The sequence below is a fragment of the Pogoniulus pusillus genome, chromosome Z (genome assembly GCF_015220805.1).
Source record: "Pogoniulus pusillus isolate bPogPus1 chromosome Z, bPogPus1.pri, whole genome shotgun sequence".
NCBI lineage: Eukaryota > Metazoa > Chordata > Aves > Piciformes > Lybiidae > Pogoniulus > Pogoniulus pusillus.
The window spans coordinates 78169624-78184774 of NC_087309.1; the positions used below are offsets into that span (position 1 = coordinate 78169624).

The window sequence follows — 15151 nt, forward strand, 5'->3', positions numbered from 1 at the left end:
CACTGCCCTGAGAAGAAACCTACTTTATAGAAGGACTCTATTTTATAGACAAAGCAGTACCAAATCAAAGTCAGTTGCACCTGAAAGAAAATCAGCAACTAGCTAGAGCTACCTCACTGCCTAGGACTTGCAATTATGCAAGATGGACTCACTCTTATTCCAGTTGGGATTGATACTGACATAGTGCTTCACTTTGCCATGAATCCTTAAGGGAAACTTCCACAATATCCAACCTGTACAATGCAATAACCCAAGCACAAGTCTCTGTACTCTAAAAATCACTGATGGGTTTCACTAGCCTCTTCCTGTTGTATGCCAGCTCTCTGCAACTACCCTCCTACGCCCACTGGATAGTCAGCCATGACGGCTGGATCTGCAGCATCTTTCTGTACTCTGCAATGCCCACCTCCTCCACTGTGACTCTCTGAAGCAAAAAAACTGCCTACTCCTTCAGCTCCACAACCTCCAGTTTTAATTTATGCACTTTGGACCATTGTCGTTCATATAGAATAATCTTTCAGCTTTATTCAAATCTGTAGAAGCACTCTCCTTTAACAGTCTATTGTAACTGCAACATGGCAGGGCTACTAGGTATCAAAATGCAATTCTGTGTTTGGTTTCTTGTATACTTTTACAGAGTCAACCACAGTATTTTCATAATGGATTATTTTGTCATTAGTTAATTTTCCATATAGTAGAGTCTGCTTAAAATGTCAGCTGCTCTCCTGCACAGTATTACTACACATATTTTAGGGAAAAGCAGAACCCACTTCCTTCAAAATAACATCTGATAACTGAAGCACATGGCTTATGAGGAGAGGGTGAGGCTTTTTAGTCTGGAGAAGAGAAGACTGAGAGGAGATTTAAGAAAGGTTTATAAATATCTGAGGGCTGGTGGTCAGGAGGTGAGGTACAGGCTCTTGTCACTTGCTCCATGTGACAGGACAAGGAGCAATGGATGTAAGTTGGAGCACAAGAGGTTCCACCTCAACACAAGGGGGAACTTCTTCACTGTAAGGGTCACAGAACACTGGAACAGGCTTCCCAGAGAAGCTGTGGGGTCTCCTTCTCTGGAGGCTTTCAAGGTTCATCTAGATGCATTTTTCTGTGACATAAGATAGACATGAGCTAGACTGTATGGTCCTGGTCTGGCAGCAGGGTTGAACTTGATGATGTCTCTGGCTCCCCTCCAGCCCCTGACATCCTGTGATCCTATGAAGTCAGTCCCCTCTCACTTTCAGTGCTTCCAGTGTGATTAAGGTACTAGGAAAAAAGGTAGTTTTCCTAAAAGCTGAAATTGTTTTGTCAACATAATGCCTGAACTGCAAACAAGTTTAGAAACTCAGGTTGTCAGCTTCCATGTGGTTAAAGAATGCAAAGGCCTACAGCAACATTTCTACACCACTATAAGAGGGACATTTTGAAATCTAGTTCTTAATTTATAACAAATACTGCAAAAAATTGACAACAGAGAAATCCCAAGAAGCAGGAAATGGACTTCTGGCATGATGTAGAAGGGCAGTAAAGACACTTTCAGCATCACAGCAAGTACTGCATAACCTTGCAGCTAATAAATGGGCATGACCTATGGCTACATAAACTTTGATCCCTCAGATCTCTAACATCAAAAACACACAGGTTCCCACTTCATTTTATTGCTCAGTAATAAAGAGAGATGTTTACAACCAAGACGTGTTACAAGTTTAAACAGCACATGAATATGGTATGTGGTACCTCTCATCTTTCATTCTGAAGTATTCAGCATTCTATTCCTTGACTACAGTTTTGTCTACCAAACATACACAGCTGTGATGTAAAGGCAGTCTTTCTTCCCTCTACACTCAAGAACCTGCTCTGTACATTTCCATTCACCTTGTATACTCCCAGGCTTTACAACAAACCTACCACAGGATCTAACTCCTCTTCTTAGGTTAACCAAAGAGTTGACCTTGCACTAGAAAAGTAGCAGCTGGAGAAAAAAAGGTACAGTTAAATGTACACGCAGTGGGAAACTATATATTTTTGCAAGATACATCTTCTCTAGTTTAAAAAAGAAAAAAAGTGTGTGTGTGTGTGTGTGTGTGTGCGAAGGACAGGAAAACTATAAAGAAACATTCATTAATGAAGATTTTTTTCAGTGGTGCTCTTATTTCTTAAGAATAGAAACTGCAGTAGAGATGAAATAAACCAGAACCATATGACTTCATTCACACATCTGCTAGAGACTTCAGAAACTTAATATGTAGTACCTTATTATGAAATACATTAGTAGAAAGATTGTTTGAGAGAAAAGAATTGGTTTAATCTTGCTCTTTAAAAAAATGAATATGGAGAAAGGAATACATTTAGCAAGCTGATGTAATACAAAAATTTAAATACTTACTGTGTAGGAGCCTATGAGGAATGCAGCATTTGCTTGTTTTTTCTGATCAAAGCCAGTATAATGAACTATTTTCTTCCTTATCAATGAAAATGACTGTATCAAGAAATGAACAAAATTATGATTTTGCATTTGAGATTTCTAATGTCTCCTTTTACAAAATTAGAGGAGCTCAAGGATCTCTTCATCTATCTTCAGACACCAGTATTCAGAGGACAAGTATATTGTAGACAAATCCCTCAAAAGATGTGGAAGACTCTGCTGCATCCCTACCTAAACTGTTCCAGTACTTTTCTCAGCATCCAGCTTAAATGATTTTTAATTACAGTAATCTTTCTCCCTAAACGTATTTAGTGTTTCTGACTTCTGTGTAACAGACAGGTACTTATGAAAAGCAGACATAAAATGGTTTTCTCAAAAACATCACAGACATGTTAAAGTTGCAACAGTTTTGAAAACAGAATTTAGACATTTTGTACTCTTAATGAAAATCTGACTCTAGGTAAATTGACAGGTAGTTGTTTTTAAGGTTCAGAACCAGTGGGAAATACATGCTTTGACTAAAATAATTTGAAAGTGTTTAAATTTTACTATAAATAACTTCTCAAAATTTCAACTCAGCTACGCATACAGTTTTTCCAACTACCTTTGAAATGGCATTGCCAATAGAAAGGACACAAATATCCTTGGTGGCAGCAAAAACTATCCCCTTGCTGTCCCCTGAAACAAATTTTGATGCACTAGAAACGACATACTTTGATGAACTGCTAAAGCTATCAAAAAATATTACTATTCAAATATCAGTTTTTATTGTCCAGATACTACTTAATGCACTCAAGAAAAATAAGCCCCAGATCACTAGTAGCAGTATGTTCTCAGTAATCCTAACATGTCTTTCCCACGTACCAAACCCAAGATATTAAAAAGAGTGTAATATAGACTTCTGTGGCTTCACAGAATCTTGAAAACAAAAATCAGAAGAATCTTGTCTGCAAAATAATTTTGAAAAACACATCCAAAACGAACAAACAAAATAACCCAAACTAACTCTGTTAAACTATAATATTCTACATATCTCCCAATTTTTACAGTTCAGTGGCAGTTTAAAGTTCTAAGCAGTTCTGTCTGATTCATATTAATGCTCACAACCTTTTTCAGCTGCCTAACAGGTTTTATACTCCAACATCTGTTAGAGGTCAACTATCTTGAAGTCACTCATGTTAATTAATATTGGAACTCATTGCTTTAAAGAGACTATGCTCTGTCAAGAGCTCAATCCCAAAAAAATGACTGAGCACTTCTCAGAGAGGATAATCTACAGTAAGAGCATGGCAGTCTCCTTTGTGACAATGCCATAAACATGATGAAAAGTCAAATGTTCTCTCTTACCAAAAAGATGTCAGGACCAGAAGAGAAACTCAAATAAAAATGTGTTGCATTGAATCCTCCAGGTCACTCAATACTGGCAGGCTGCCAGGAAGACTGAATTCCAGGAGGGGAGCTTTTCATTTAAAGAAATCTGCATTCATTTAGCAACTGATCTTTAGAAGCCTAACATTAATTACTACCATCCTCTGGATATTAAAGTAGGTTCTCCTCTTAATCCTCCTTTTTCCTAAATTCACCCTGATAAAATGTAGCATTCATATTCAAAACTTAGCTAGATTAGGATTCCAACACCTGAACAACAACAAAAAAAAACACCTTTTAGTCCATTTAGTTTTGTTCTTTGAAAAGTCAGAAATATTGAATAAAAACCACACAAGTTTTACCTTCAATTTCTTATTTAGTTTGCAGCAGTATCTGTAGACCATTGCCAGATTAAGTGGTCCAAAGTCTGCATAGAAGCTAGTAGGAGAAAAGGAGAAAGGGGAAAAATTGTGTATAGTCTCTGTAAATGCCTTTACATATTTTTTTTTAAATCAACAGCAAAAAGCAAAGAGTAATAATATATAAGTAATACATGTGCATTATTTAAAAATCAAGAATGTCTTCTTACATACATACTGTTTTAGTGGAGGAATAGTACTGTCATCTTTAGACACAAACTCAATTTTTTATATTCACTAACTACCACTGAAGAGCAAACTAAAATACTCAAAGTTTGAAAAATTCTTGTCACTTTGTGACACCAGTTTAGAAATTCTATTTCAAAAGCAATCCAAAAGCTTTGCTTCAGAACAGGGCAATTAATATTGCTAAAGAATAAAGATTTAGTAGTACTTTCAAAAACAGTAAGCATGTCATTGATCAAAGATATTTAAAGAACTAGCAGCATTCCAGATCACATTCAAAGGTATACACTGTTCACTACAGGGGACATAATATATCCATTGTCAGCTCATAAAGGCTTGAATTGGTTTTGCCAGGTTTTCTCTTATTCTCATGAGTTCAGACATTCCACTCAACACTAGAGCAACCAAAGACATCCCCTTCAGCTCGCAGCACTCGGTGCGCACTTCTGAATACACATTATTGCATCATGTTCCTGTGTCTTCTAGCAAGAATGGATATAATGAAAGCTTCTGCTTAAAAAAAAAAATCAAGAAAACCCAATGGGAAGCCAAAAAAGCATTCTTAAGTCTTATAAATTCTCACGGCAGATAAATCTGAGATGACCAAACTCATTTGATTAGTTATATAATGGGAATGGTATGTTTCCCTCAGCTACATTTAAAGGAAGAATGTCAATTAAATGTGCTCCTCACTGCTGTTGCTCTAATCTTTTTTTCTGTAAAAAACAGGGTAAAATAATTCTGAACTTACTTCTCATATACAAGCTCATCATCTATGCAGAAATAATGGGTATCTGCAGCTCCACTCTTTGGGTTTTGGCAGAGAATTGCAAAATAAAGGCGATCTGAAACGGAAGAAAATTTAAATCTTTTATAAACATTAGAATTTTCTGCTGAACGTCTGAGATTTCACATGACAACAGAATAACTTCACGTGTTTTTAAATGAACCAAATCTTCTTTTCATTACTACCGAACTATGTATTATTATTTCTTGGGTGTGAAGTAACTGCATACAAAGATTGAGGCTTTTTGCTCAGCAGCATTCCCATACTCAACAATTCCTCAGCATTTTTCCCCAAACAAAGTGTTCCAAGGAAAGCTACCTCTTTGAGGACTTTGCTGTACAGCACAAACTCAACTTGCACATATGCATGCAGCAGAGACTCACGTCCTTTTGGCAAGAGCCCCTACCTTTTGCACTCCGAATGCCAACACACATAATACGAAAGCAAGCCACAAATCACTCAGCATCTCAGAGAAACTACATTAAATAACAAAGCATGTCCACTGGCAAAACACAGTCACTTCCTATCTCTCTGTAAAACGATGATCTCAACAGTTGTGGAATGCAATTACAGCCTACAAGATGACCAACACATGAGGGGGCAAGGTGGCAGCCATGGGCTGCAGAGTCATCACCACCCCTAAAGCATCCTCTTGGAGAAACTGACTGCACATGGTTTCACTGGGTAAATATGTGGCTGAATGGCAGGACACAGATTGGTAGTGAATAGAGCTCAATCCAATCAGCTGCTGGTCACTAGTAGTGTTCCCCAGGGCCCAGTACTGGGGCCAGTTCTGCTTGACATCTTTATCCATGTCCTGGATGAGGGAATACAGTGCATCCTCCGTAAGTTTGCACATAATGTTGAACTGTGTGGGAGGGCCAACCTGCTTGAAGGTAGGCGTGCTCTGCAGAGGCATCTGGACAGGCTGGATTGATAGGCTGATGTCAACAGGCTGAAATTCAACCAGGCCAAGTTCTGGGTCCTGCATGTTGGTCACAACAAACCCATGCGATGCTATAGGCTTGAGGGAGAGTGGCCAGAAAGCCATCCAGCAAAAAAGGACCTGGGAATGATGGTTGACAGCCAGATGAATGTGAACCAGCAGTGTGCTCAGGTGGCGACAAGGACCGTCAGCATTTTGGCCTGTATCAGGAACAGTGTGGCCAACAGGACTAGGAAGGTGATTGCTGTACTCTGCACTGGTGAGGCTCCACCTTGAATACTGTGTTCAGTTTTGGGCCCCACATTACAATACGGACATTGAGTTATTGAAGCACATCTAGAGAATGGCAACAAATCTAGTGAAGGGTATAGAGAACAAGTCTTAAGAGGAGCAGCTAAGGGAGCTGGGAGTGTTTACTCTGGAGAAGACAAAGCTGAAAGCAGACTTCACTGCTCTCTAAAACTACCTGAAAGGAGACTGTAGCGTGGTGGAGGTTGGTCTCTTCTCCCTAGTAACAAGTGACAGAAAGAGAGAAAATGTCCTCATATTGTGCCAGGGGAAATTTAGGCAGGACATCAGGAAAAAATTCCTCCCTGAAAAGCACTGGAATGGGCTGCTGGAATGGTGCTGCTGAATCACCATCCCTTGAGGTGTTCCAAAAACATGTAGTTATGGGACTTCAGGACATGGTTGTGTTAGGTTGATGGTTCAACTCAATGACCTTAGAGGGCTTCTTCAACCGAAATGAGTCCAATATTCTATGATTCTGTGCTCTGCATCCCTATTTTGGCTGCCCCTTCAAAGCTGGGCAGGAGGTACTGTATGCTCACCCTGGCTTCGCTTTACTAAGCTGAGGTGAAAAAACACCAGCAGTATTCACATAGATATAAATTATTTTTATGGCCAGGGGAGATGTAGCCACAGTGAACTTTAAACACTGGTTGTTCTGCTGCTGTAAATTGCTGTGCTTGTGGTAATTGGTCAATAAAAACTGAGGCCTTGCAACACCACAGCAATACTTCCCTTCCTCCTGCTGAAACAATATCATTATAAACCAAATGGAATAAATTTCAAACCTAAAAGAAAATATTTTAAGTTTCTGCAAACTAGTTGCCTGGGACAATACAGTACTTAAATATCAAAATAAATCATCTGCATATAAAAAAATACAAATTCAAAGGATGCCTTCTAATGAAGAAAAACTACCATTTTTCCCAGAAAGCAGAGGAAAAAAAGGACACCTTATGATACTGTGAAATTCCACCACGACTGCACTCAGCCTTCACTATTTGCACCTTGAAAATACATGGTAAATATGCCATGAAAAGAGTCTCCATGTCTGTATTTCAACTGTCATGCTCAGTGCTCAGTTGTGTAGAGTAGTGCCTCAGGGGTTGGAGGCACAAAACACCACTAAAAAATATGTTTGCTACATGTACGCTTCAGTATGACAAGAAGCCCGATGTGAATAGCTGGCCTAAATGTTTACAGGTCAAGGGCAACCAATGGGATGGATATACACTGATTCCTGAACAAGTCAGGCACTTACTTCCTTATTCTCTCAAGAGAAGCAAGCGATCAGACTTGCTTATTTAACTTCTAACCAGTTCTACTTTGCAGACACGGCAACTGAGATACTACCTGGGAAGAGCACTACCTGCTCAGGAACTCCAATAACTTAGAGCACTTACCAAAGCATCTCCGGAAAACAACCCAAAGGGGAAAAAAAAAAAAAAAAAGAAGTAATGCTGTGCATTCTGAAGTGACTAAACTGGCCAACAAAGGGAAATACGTCTCGAGAAGTGTGTGCATCGATATCCCAACTGGATGCAAAATACGCTAGGAGGAAAACTGCTTCGCAGAAAGGCACTCCTCCAGAACAGCTTGGGCTTCCCACAGCTGCCCTGCAGTCAGTCTCCACCACTGTTACTCCGTGTGCTGTGTCAAGGTGGATGTTTGTGAATCAGAAACTGTAACAGGTATCCTAGCACCCATTGCAATGCATCCTATTACAACATTTAAAAAAGAAAAAAAAATCTTGTTTACTTTGTACTGCCCTGAGAGATAACCTGTGCTTGTGGGAAGACCGAGGGAACAGCAGGAAGCAGAAAGGAGAACTGAGAGGATATGACATCTAAGGACTGTGTTTAAACTGGCACTGCTAGATCAAACACGTCACACCAGAGCCCCAAGCTATAATTTCACACCACTTCTAACTGATTTAATGGCTAACTGCCACTAGTTTCCTTACAAGGAAAAAACTCTGCTGAGTTAGCTCACTGAACTAGCCCACTGGGGGTTAACAGTGGGAATACACAGTCACATTTTTTCCCTTGATGGCATCTGTCCTTTAGATGCAGTCCAATTATTGACGTAGACTGAGCTTTCTGCATACACAAACGTCCACATGGAAGCCCGGACAGAATGGCTGTAGCACTCAAAATGACATGCCACCTCCTTGCACACCAGCTTCTTCATGCAAACTCCACATCACTCTTGAAAACATGGAACCACTACACAATGGGTAGTCCAAAATCCTCAAATACAAAAGGAAGGTAACAATCAGAAGAAATATATTTGCACCGTCAAAGACATAAAGTAATTTGGCATCTTGCTGCTAAATAGCATTTGGAGTAACAGAACCACTTGCTTCCTCCGTGCTCCTGTTTTTACAAAAAAAATCTCCTGCAGCTTTTGCAAAAATGCCCAACAAAAAATAAGAATGCCTATCCTGAGTGAACAGTGTGTACACGGCCTTTTTAACTGCTGCTGGCATTCAATTCTGCACTGATATCTCTGCATTGTGCGAACTGCTGTTATTCTTAATAACACCTAGAAGAAACTCGAGTTTAATGAAGTTACAGAACTACCTCACAGTAAGAACAGTATGTGTCAAATGCCAATATCCTGACAAGCTGTTTACTCCTGTACATGACTAACAATTGTGCCTTACCATGTAAGCAGCAGGCTGCATCTTTTTAACATGTTTCCTATAGGGAGATTTTAGAAATGAGGTACTTTCCCGTTAAGTGCATTTAATTTTCTACCAGCTTACCAGTCCAATACAAGCCAAACGCTGTTACTCTAGTGAGTTTTCACATGTTTGTCTTTTTTTCTCAAATGCATTCCCAGTTCTGTTTAGCCAAGGATTAGTAATGTGTTGTTTTTTTAATAGGAGTAACACATGCTGAGAAAGGAGAATTTGTTCATTAAGGATTTGAGTGTAGGATTAGGCTTTACACATAAAATACATTAGAGCACTTGTTTCACTAGGACTCCACAAAGGTTTGGACTGCAGGAGCAAAGATTCCAATTTATTATTTTTATTTTTCCTTTGCCAATTTTAGCCATTTAATAGTTCATTTACATAGAGTGTGCTCAAGCACTTCCATATTCCTGCAAATTTCTGATAAAAGGTCATGCTAAAACTATCAAACTGCAGCAGACCTTTCTAATCATCCCTGAGCAGGACAGAGTAGGGCTCACTGCCTTGCAGGCTGCATTTGCACCAGAATTAGGAGATACAACTAGAGGATGTTGGACATACTTCAGTTACACTTAATTTTGCCAGCCTCCTGTAAGAAAACAGTTAAAAAACAGAAAGATGGCATCACTGTAGGCAATTAAGTATTCAATGTACAAAAAAATGAGCTTAAAGACCCCTAATTTAGGACTGTGTACATGAACTAGTGAGATTAAAGCTAGCACAGACACAGCTACACAAGCTACAACAGTTACAAATCTGATTGCAGTGCACATACAAAGCATTTTCCTTGATTTTCACCTTTACAGTACTCTGCAGAAACAGATGGAAAGCTACCATTTCACTATCATGTTAACACGAAAACAGAGATGACAAAATAATCTCCTTCCCTTTAACCTCAATAAGCCTGATGCTTCTTGGGATCTGGTGCACAGGCCTTGGAGAAAGAAATTTCAGTAATTCCAGAGACAGCTACACAACAAACAGGCATTTGCTGCAAGACAAGTCTGCATACGATCAGCAAAGATTATTTCATAAAAAAAGATAAATTCCACAGTGCTGTTGTTAAATAGATGCCTTCCATGAGAAACTGACAGTACAACAAAAGTCGAAACTAGTCTGTTTTGAATTACCGGGAATGTTACCAGAGAGTTATTTAATATTGGTACATAGTACTTTGTTGTGCTTGATTTAAGACACCAAAATATGTGAAAGACACGTGAGAAAAAAAAAAAAAGGCGAATTCTATTGCAATGTCAAGACAAAAAGCAAAGCTGTGCAAGATTTACTCTTTAGTCATTCTATTCTTGGAAAGATCATTCACTCCACTACGATACTTCAAATTTAGAGTGATGACAGAGTTGGCAATTAGAACAACAGCCTTGCCTCTGAAAAAAAGAAAATGAAAGCACAATAAAAGGCTAAAGGAACTTTTTATTAGAACAGCAAACCATTAAAAGAAAATTCTTTTCAGGGCCGTGTCGCTGCTGACCAACACCACCACTAAAAGTATCTGCAGTCAAAATGCTGGAAAGCTTAATGACACTGAGTAGAAGTGCTCTTAGCATTCCATTTTTTTTTCTACATAATATGCCAAGTTTATAATGACAAGCCAGTAATACTGGAAAAACAAGAGAACAGAAAACTTTGAAAAAAACCCCCAAAAAAACAAAACAATAAACAAAAACCCCAAACAAAACCAACAATCACCTGACAATAAAAATACAATGTGAATGCTATTAAAAACTCCAAGTGACAGTATCATTCTCCATAAAGAGAAGAAAAGGGTGGAAAGGCATATACAGTACAAACTAAGCATCCTTTAAGGTGTTAGTTCCTCACTGTAAACAAACTGGATATACAGTCAGCAAGAGGACAAACAAATGTCAAGACATCACCCACAGTGCCACATCACTTAAAATTTCATTCCTATTATAGTTATTGTAGTTACTTAATTTTAGAATTAACTACTGAAAAGAGATGAGAAAGAAACACACACAATGACAAAGAAAAGCCGCCAAGGAAATCAATAGCTTTCGAGAATCTTATGCAGATTTCCCACATTTTCTTTACATCATATAAATTACTTCTTTCAGAGATCAGAAAGATATGTGAATATGCCTCTCATAAACAGAAGAAATGCATTCAGTTCCAGTAAATCGAATTCATACCAGTAAGCCTCATGCACTAGCTGACAAAAACAAAATGGTAAGGTTGACCATGTAGTTTAACAAACCAAAACAATTTTTTCAGAAGAACAGCTTTCCTGAACTAGTTTTAATAGGAAACAAGAACATTGAGATGATTCTAATTAAACATTATTTTGACATATGGCTGATGTACACAATTTATTAAGAAATAAAGAAATCAACAATTACTCTTATTTTGAGTATAAAATCCACGGAAACAATGGATTGCAAACTTTGCTGTTTATGAATGTAACAACCAACACACATGCATACAAAAAAAATCCATAAATCTTTAGAGCAATTTTGGTTTGTTTTCTGCCTCTGTCTCTTAGCAAGATGAAAACAAGCACAGCCTGCAATGCTCTTAATGACTTTGTCAGTGTTTTTTGTAAGCAGACAAGCTAACACAGATCTTTCAGCCTTTGCAGAAGCTAAAATACTTACTAGAGGCTAAAATATTTACCAATATATCCATTTGCAAGAATAAGGCCTTATGCTTTAATCTATTTGCAGTCCAGAATTACAAATTAATTTCTAAAAATTGCAATAGGAGAAGGCAGCATCGACTGCTCAAAACTTGAAGTAACTTTTAAACCAGATGAATAAAAATGGAAGCCTGTGGGCTTATTTTTTAAGGTCTCCTATTTAAAAAACATGTATGTCATACCAGCACAATAAAAATTAGAATACAACTATTCCATTACTAGACCCTTGCAAACAGCAGGCAGTGTGTGCTGTAAGATAAACACAAACTGAAATATTATTAAGTATAGTAATTTACTGGAATTTAATCAAGTTTGTTGTACTGTATACTGCTATATATGGTGAAATCCCACTGAAAAAAAAACCCAGGTGCTTTATTGTATAATTTAAGTGGGTGAATGTTTCTTTGGAGTAGAAAAGTGAGCAATTTAAGGGGGCTTTTGATGCCAAGCGTGCATTAACAGACCCGAGCAATTGCTGTGTGGGAATGGTTAAACAGACCGACTTGCTGGAGATCTGAGCTAAGCTGAGCTTCACGGTAGTGAAATGACTTTGATTCAAAAAGCTGTCAACTGTCATATGAGGCCTTTCCACATTTAACCTTAAAACTCTACCATCATTATTTCCTATAGAAATTATTTCAATTATAGAAAAATACACATATGGTGTAATTGTAATACTACAGCATTGCAAATAAGTATCCCATTATGTTTCCCTGAGTCAGTTAGGCCTAAAATGCTGTATTTGAGGCTGGAGTGTTTAGGATTTCTTTTCCTAACTGTATTAGAACCTTTCAAAAAGAGGAATTGGGTATGCTTTGAGAGTTCACATTCCTCCTGCACTGCTATACTAAATTTTCAAAATCAAAATGTCATCATTTTCTGAGCATATTGGTACCTGAAGACACACCAGTTAAGTCAAGAACCTTGTTTTTTGCCACAGATAAGACCAGCGTTGTTTCAAATTTTCTCTTTGCATTTTTGATTGCTCTGTCTCAAGATAACGTCACATACCCTTCTCAGAAAAATAGTAGGTGGAGTATTTTCCTTGACTTTTAAAAGAAGTTGTAAACATTACCATTCCCAGATTCTGGCACTGGACATAGAAAGGTTTTGGTTTTTGGTGTGTGTTGTTTTTTTTATTACATGTTTTTTTTTGCCTTTAGGTAAGCCAAACACTTATCATGTCTTTCAGCTGGGGGGTTCAAATCTAAACACAGAATTGCTTCGGCTGTGATGTAATGTGATTCTCCACAAAGGCAGGTTTCAAATAGCTTCTCCATTTGGCAGGTGCCAAAATAAAGCAGAGCTGAAATCATAGGGCCGTAGAAAAGACGGAGGATACAGACTAAACCTGCCTGCAAAAGCTCTAGGCACCCATGTGCCAAGAAGAGCAACACTTGCCCCCCTCCGTCAGCAGGCACAGTAGAAGAAAGGCATATATCCCCAACATACAGAAATATGTTACTTCCTCCCACATCCCCGAAACATATTTTACTCGTTCAAATACATTTTCTCCTTACTCTGCCTTAGACAGCACATGGCGACTGCTAGGTACTGCCTGAGTTAATAAAAATCATGCAGTCTTTTTTTTGTTCGGAAAAAGAGTTGGGCTAGCTATGCATTTTTAATAAATACTTCGCTGCGTGAAACGCCCGGGAGACCCAAGAGCCGACCGATCGCTGACGGCGAAAGTAGCTGCCGCCCGGGGGTCCCACCGGGGAAAGCGGCGACCCGCTGCTGAGTGCAAGTTTTCCCTCCCTACGGCCACGCCTCCCAGGCGGGGGCCGGCACGGCGCCCACCACAGCCTATGAGAGGGGCAAGATGGGACACGACGGGACAGAACATCCTCGCACCCAGCACCCTCCGCCTCGTCCCACTGTCGGCAGCCCGGGCCCGACTTGTGCTTCCACGCTCGTACCATGCCCCTGCCCCCGCGGCACGCGCCCCTCACCCGCGATCCTCAGGCAGATCTCCGTCCCGGCGGGGGGCGCCTGCCGCCTCGCCGCCTCGCCTCGCGCCGCTCGCGCCGCCGCTCCCCGAGTTCTCTTCAGATCCGGCGGCGCCGGAGCCGCGCGGCGCCGGACCTCCGCCAAGCTCTTCCGTTTCATGGCGGAGGCGGCCGCGCCGCTACGGTGGGTGCGACGAGGCTCGCCTCATCCCCTCCGCGCCGCTCCCCGCGGGGCTCGGGCCGCCGGAGGGGAGGGACCCCGCGACGACGACGGCTGTGGCGGCTGACGCGTCTCGGCGGACACCGCCCCCTTCCACCCCTCATGCACCTCCGGCCCACCCGCCCAGAGCCGGCGGCGCTCCTGCGCCCCCCCCCCCGCCCCGCCACCTCTGATTGGGTCAGCGCTATGTGGCGTCACCAGCGAGGAGCGATGTGACGGTGGCGGCTCTAACAGGTGGGGCAGGGCAGAGTGGCTGTTAGCCGGTTGTCTGTCGTGGTCGCCTTGAGGGTACTGGCGTCCGGCGGGGCCCCCGACGCCTCCCTTCGCGGAGAGCGCTGCTGACGTGGCGCCGGACTTGGCGCAGATATCGGGGATCTCTAGTGGTGTCCGCTTGACCGAAGGGGTGCAAGAAGGCTGCGGAGCCATTCGGCTTCCACGAACTAGCTGGCGACTGTGCGCTGGCACAAAGTCTTCGCTATTTCCACTTGCGTGTCTGGAGGCGTTGTCGCCTTTCAGGTGCCTCTTGCGATACATACCAGAAAAGGGTCCCCAGGGGCCATGACATTGTGTAAGGCCCACTGAAACGTCCAGTACGTGCAGCCTTCTGCTCTGAAGGAATTTATCTGGAAAGTTAAAACAGCTGGGCTTGAGTCTGCTTCTCAAGACACAGTGATTCTTTAAAGGACACAACTATTTCAAGTAGACGTTGAAATAAATGAAGCTAGTCGTTAACTGAAAACCACTCTTAACCATACCTTTGTTGATAGGGCATGATAAACGCATATTCTGAAGTATTCTACCATTTGCCGAATATGTGTTCAGCATTTATCCCCCACTGGTACCCACCTTTCACTGCAAAACTTTTTAAAAATACTTTTTCAAATTAACACTGCGGACCTAAATGATTGCTTCAATGGACGAATGTGGCTGTTGCTACGATCTAGTGAGCACATGGGAATCATTGTCAAGCAGGCTGCTGGCAAACTCAGGGAAGCTGTGACCAGATGCAAAACGCAGGGCAAAAGTGCTGATTAGAATTGCTCTTCTTCTGAATCGTCCTGTCTTCTTTTTTTTTTTTTTTTTTTTTTTTTTTTTGGTTTACCTGCACTTTGCAAATCTTTCTGAAGAAGTGCTTTTTGCTGGGATGCTGCACACTGAAGTGCTACTGTCACTGTGGTTCATGTCACCATTGAAGTA

The 15151-nt window shown here is 40.7% G+C and overlaps 1 protein-coding gene across 5 annotated transcripts in view; it reads right to left on the reverse strand.

The window, feature by feature from the left end:
• The window catches only part of CDC14B (cell division cycle 14B), a 55517-nt gene extending 41479 nt beyond the window's left edge, over window positions 1–14038 (reverse strand). For all 5 annotated transcript variants that reach the window (XR_010309109.1, XM_064176672.1, XM_064176669.1 and 2 more), the window contains exons 1-4: window positions 13738–14038; window positions 5147–5240; window positions 4153–4228; window positions 2384–2476 (exon numbers count right to left, since the gene is read on the reverse strand). Coding sequence is in view for 4 of the 5 variants with exons in the window: in XM_064176672.1 (XP_064032742.1) it covers window positions 2384–2476; window positions 4153–4228; window positions 5147–5240; window positions 13738–13894 (420 nt within the window). In the remaining variant the exon portion in view is untranslated. The remainder of the gene's footprint in view (window positions 1–2383; window positions 2477–4152; window positions 4229–5146; window positions 5241–13737) is intronic.
• Window positions 14039–15151: the final 1113 nt, after the last annotated feature.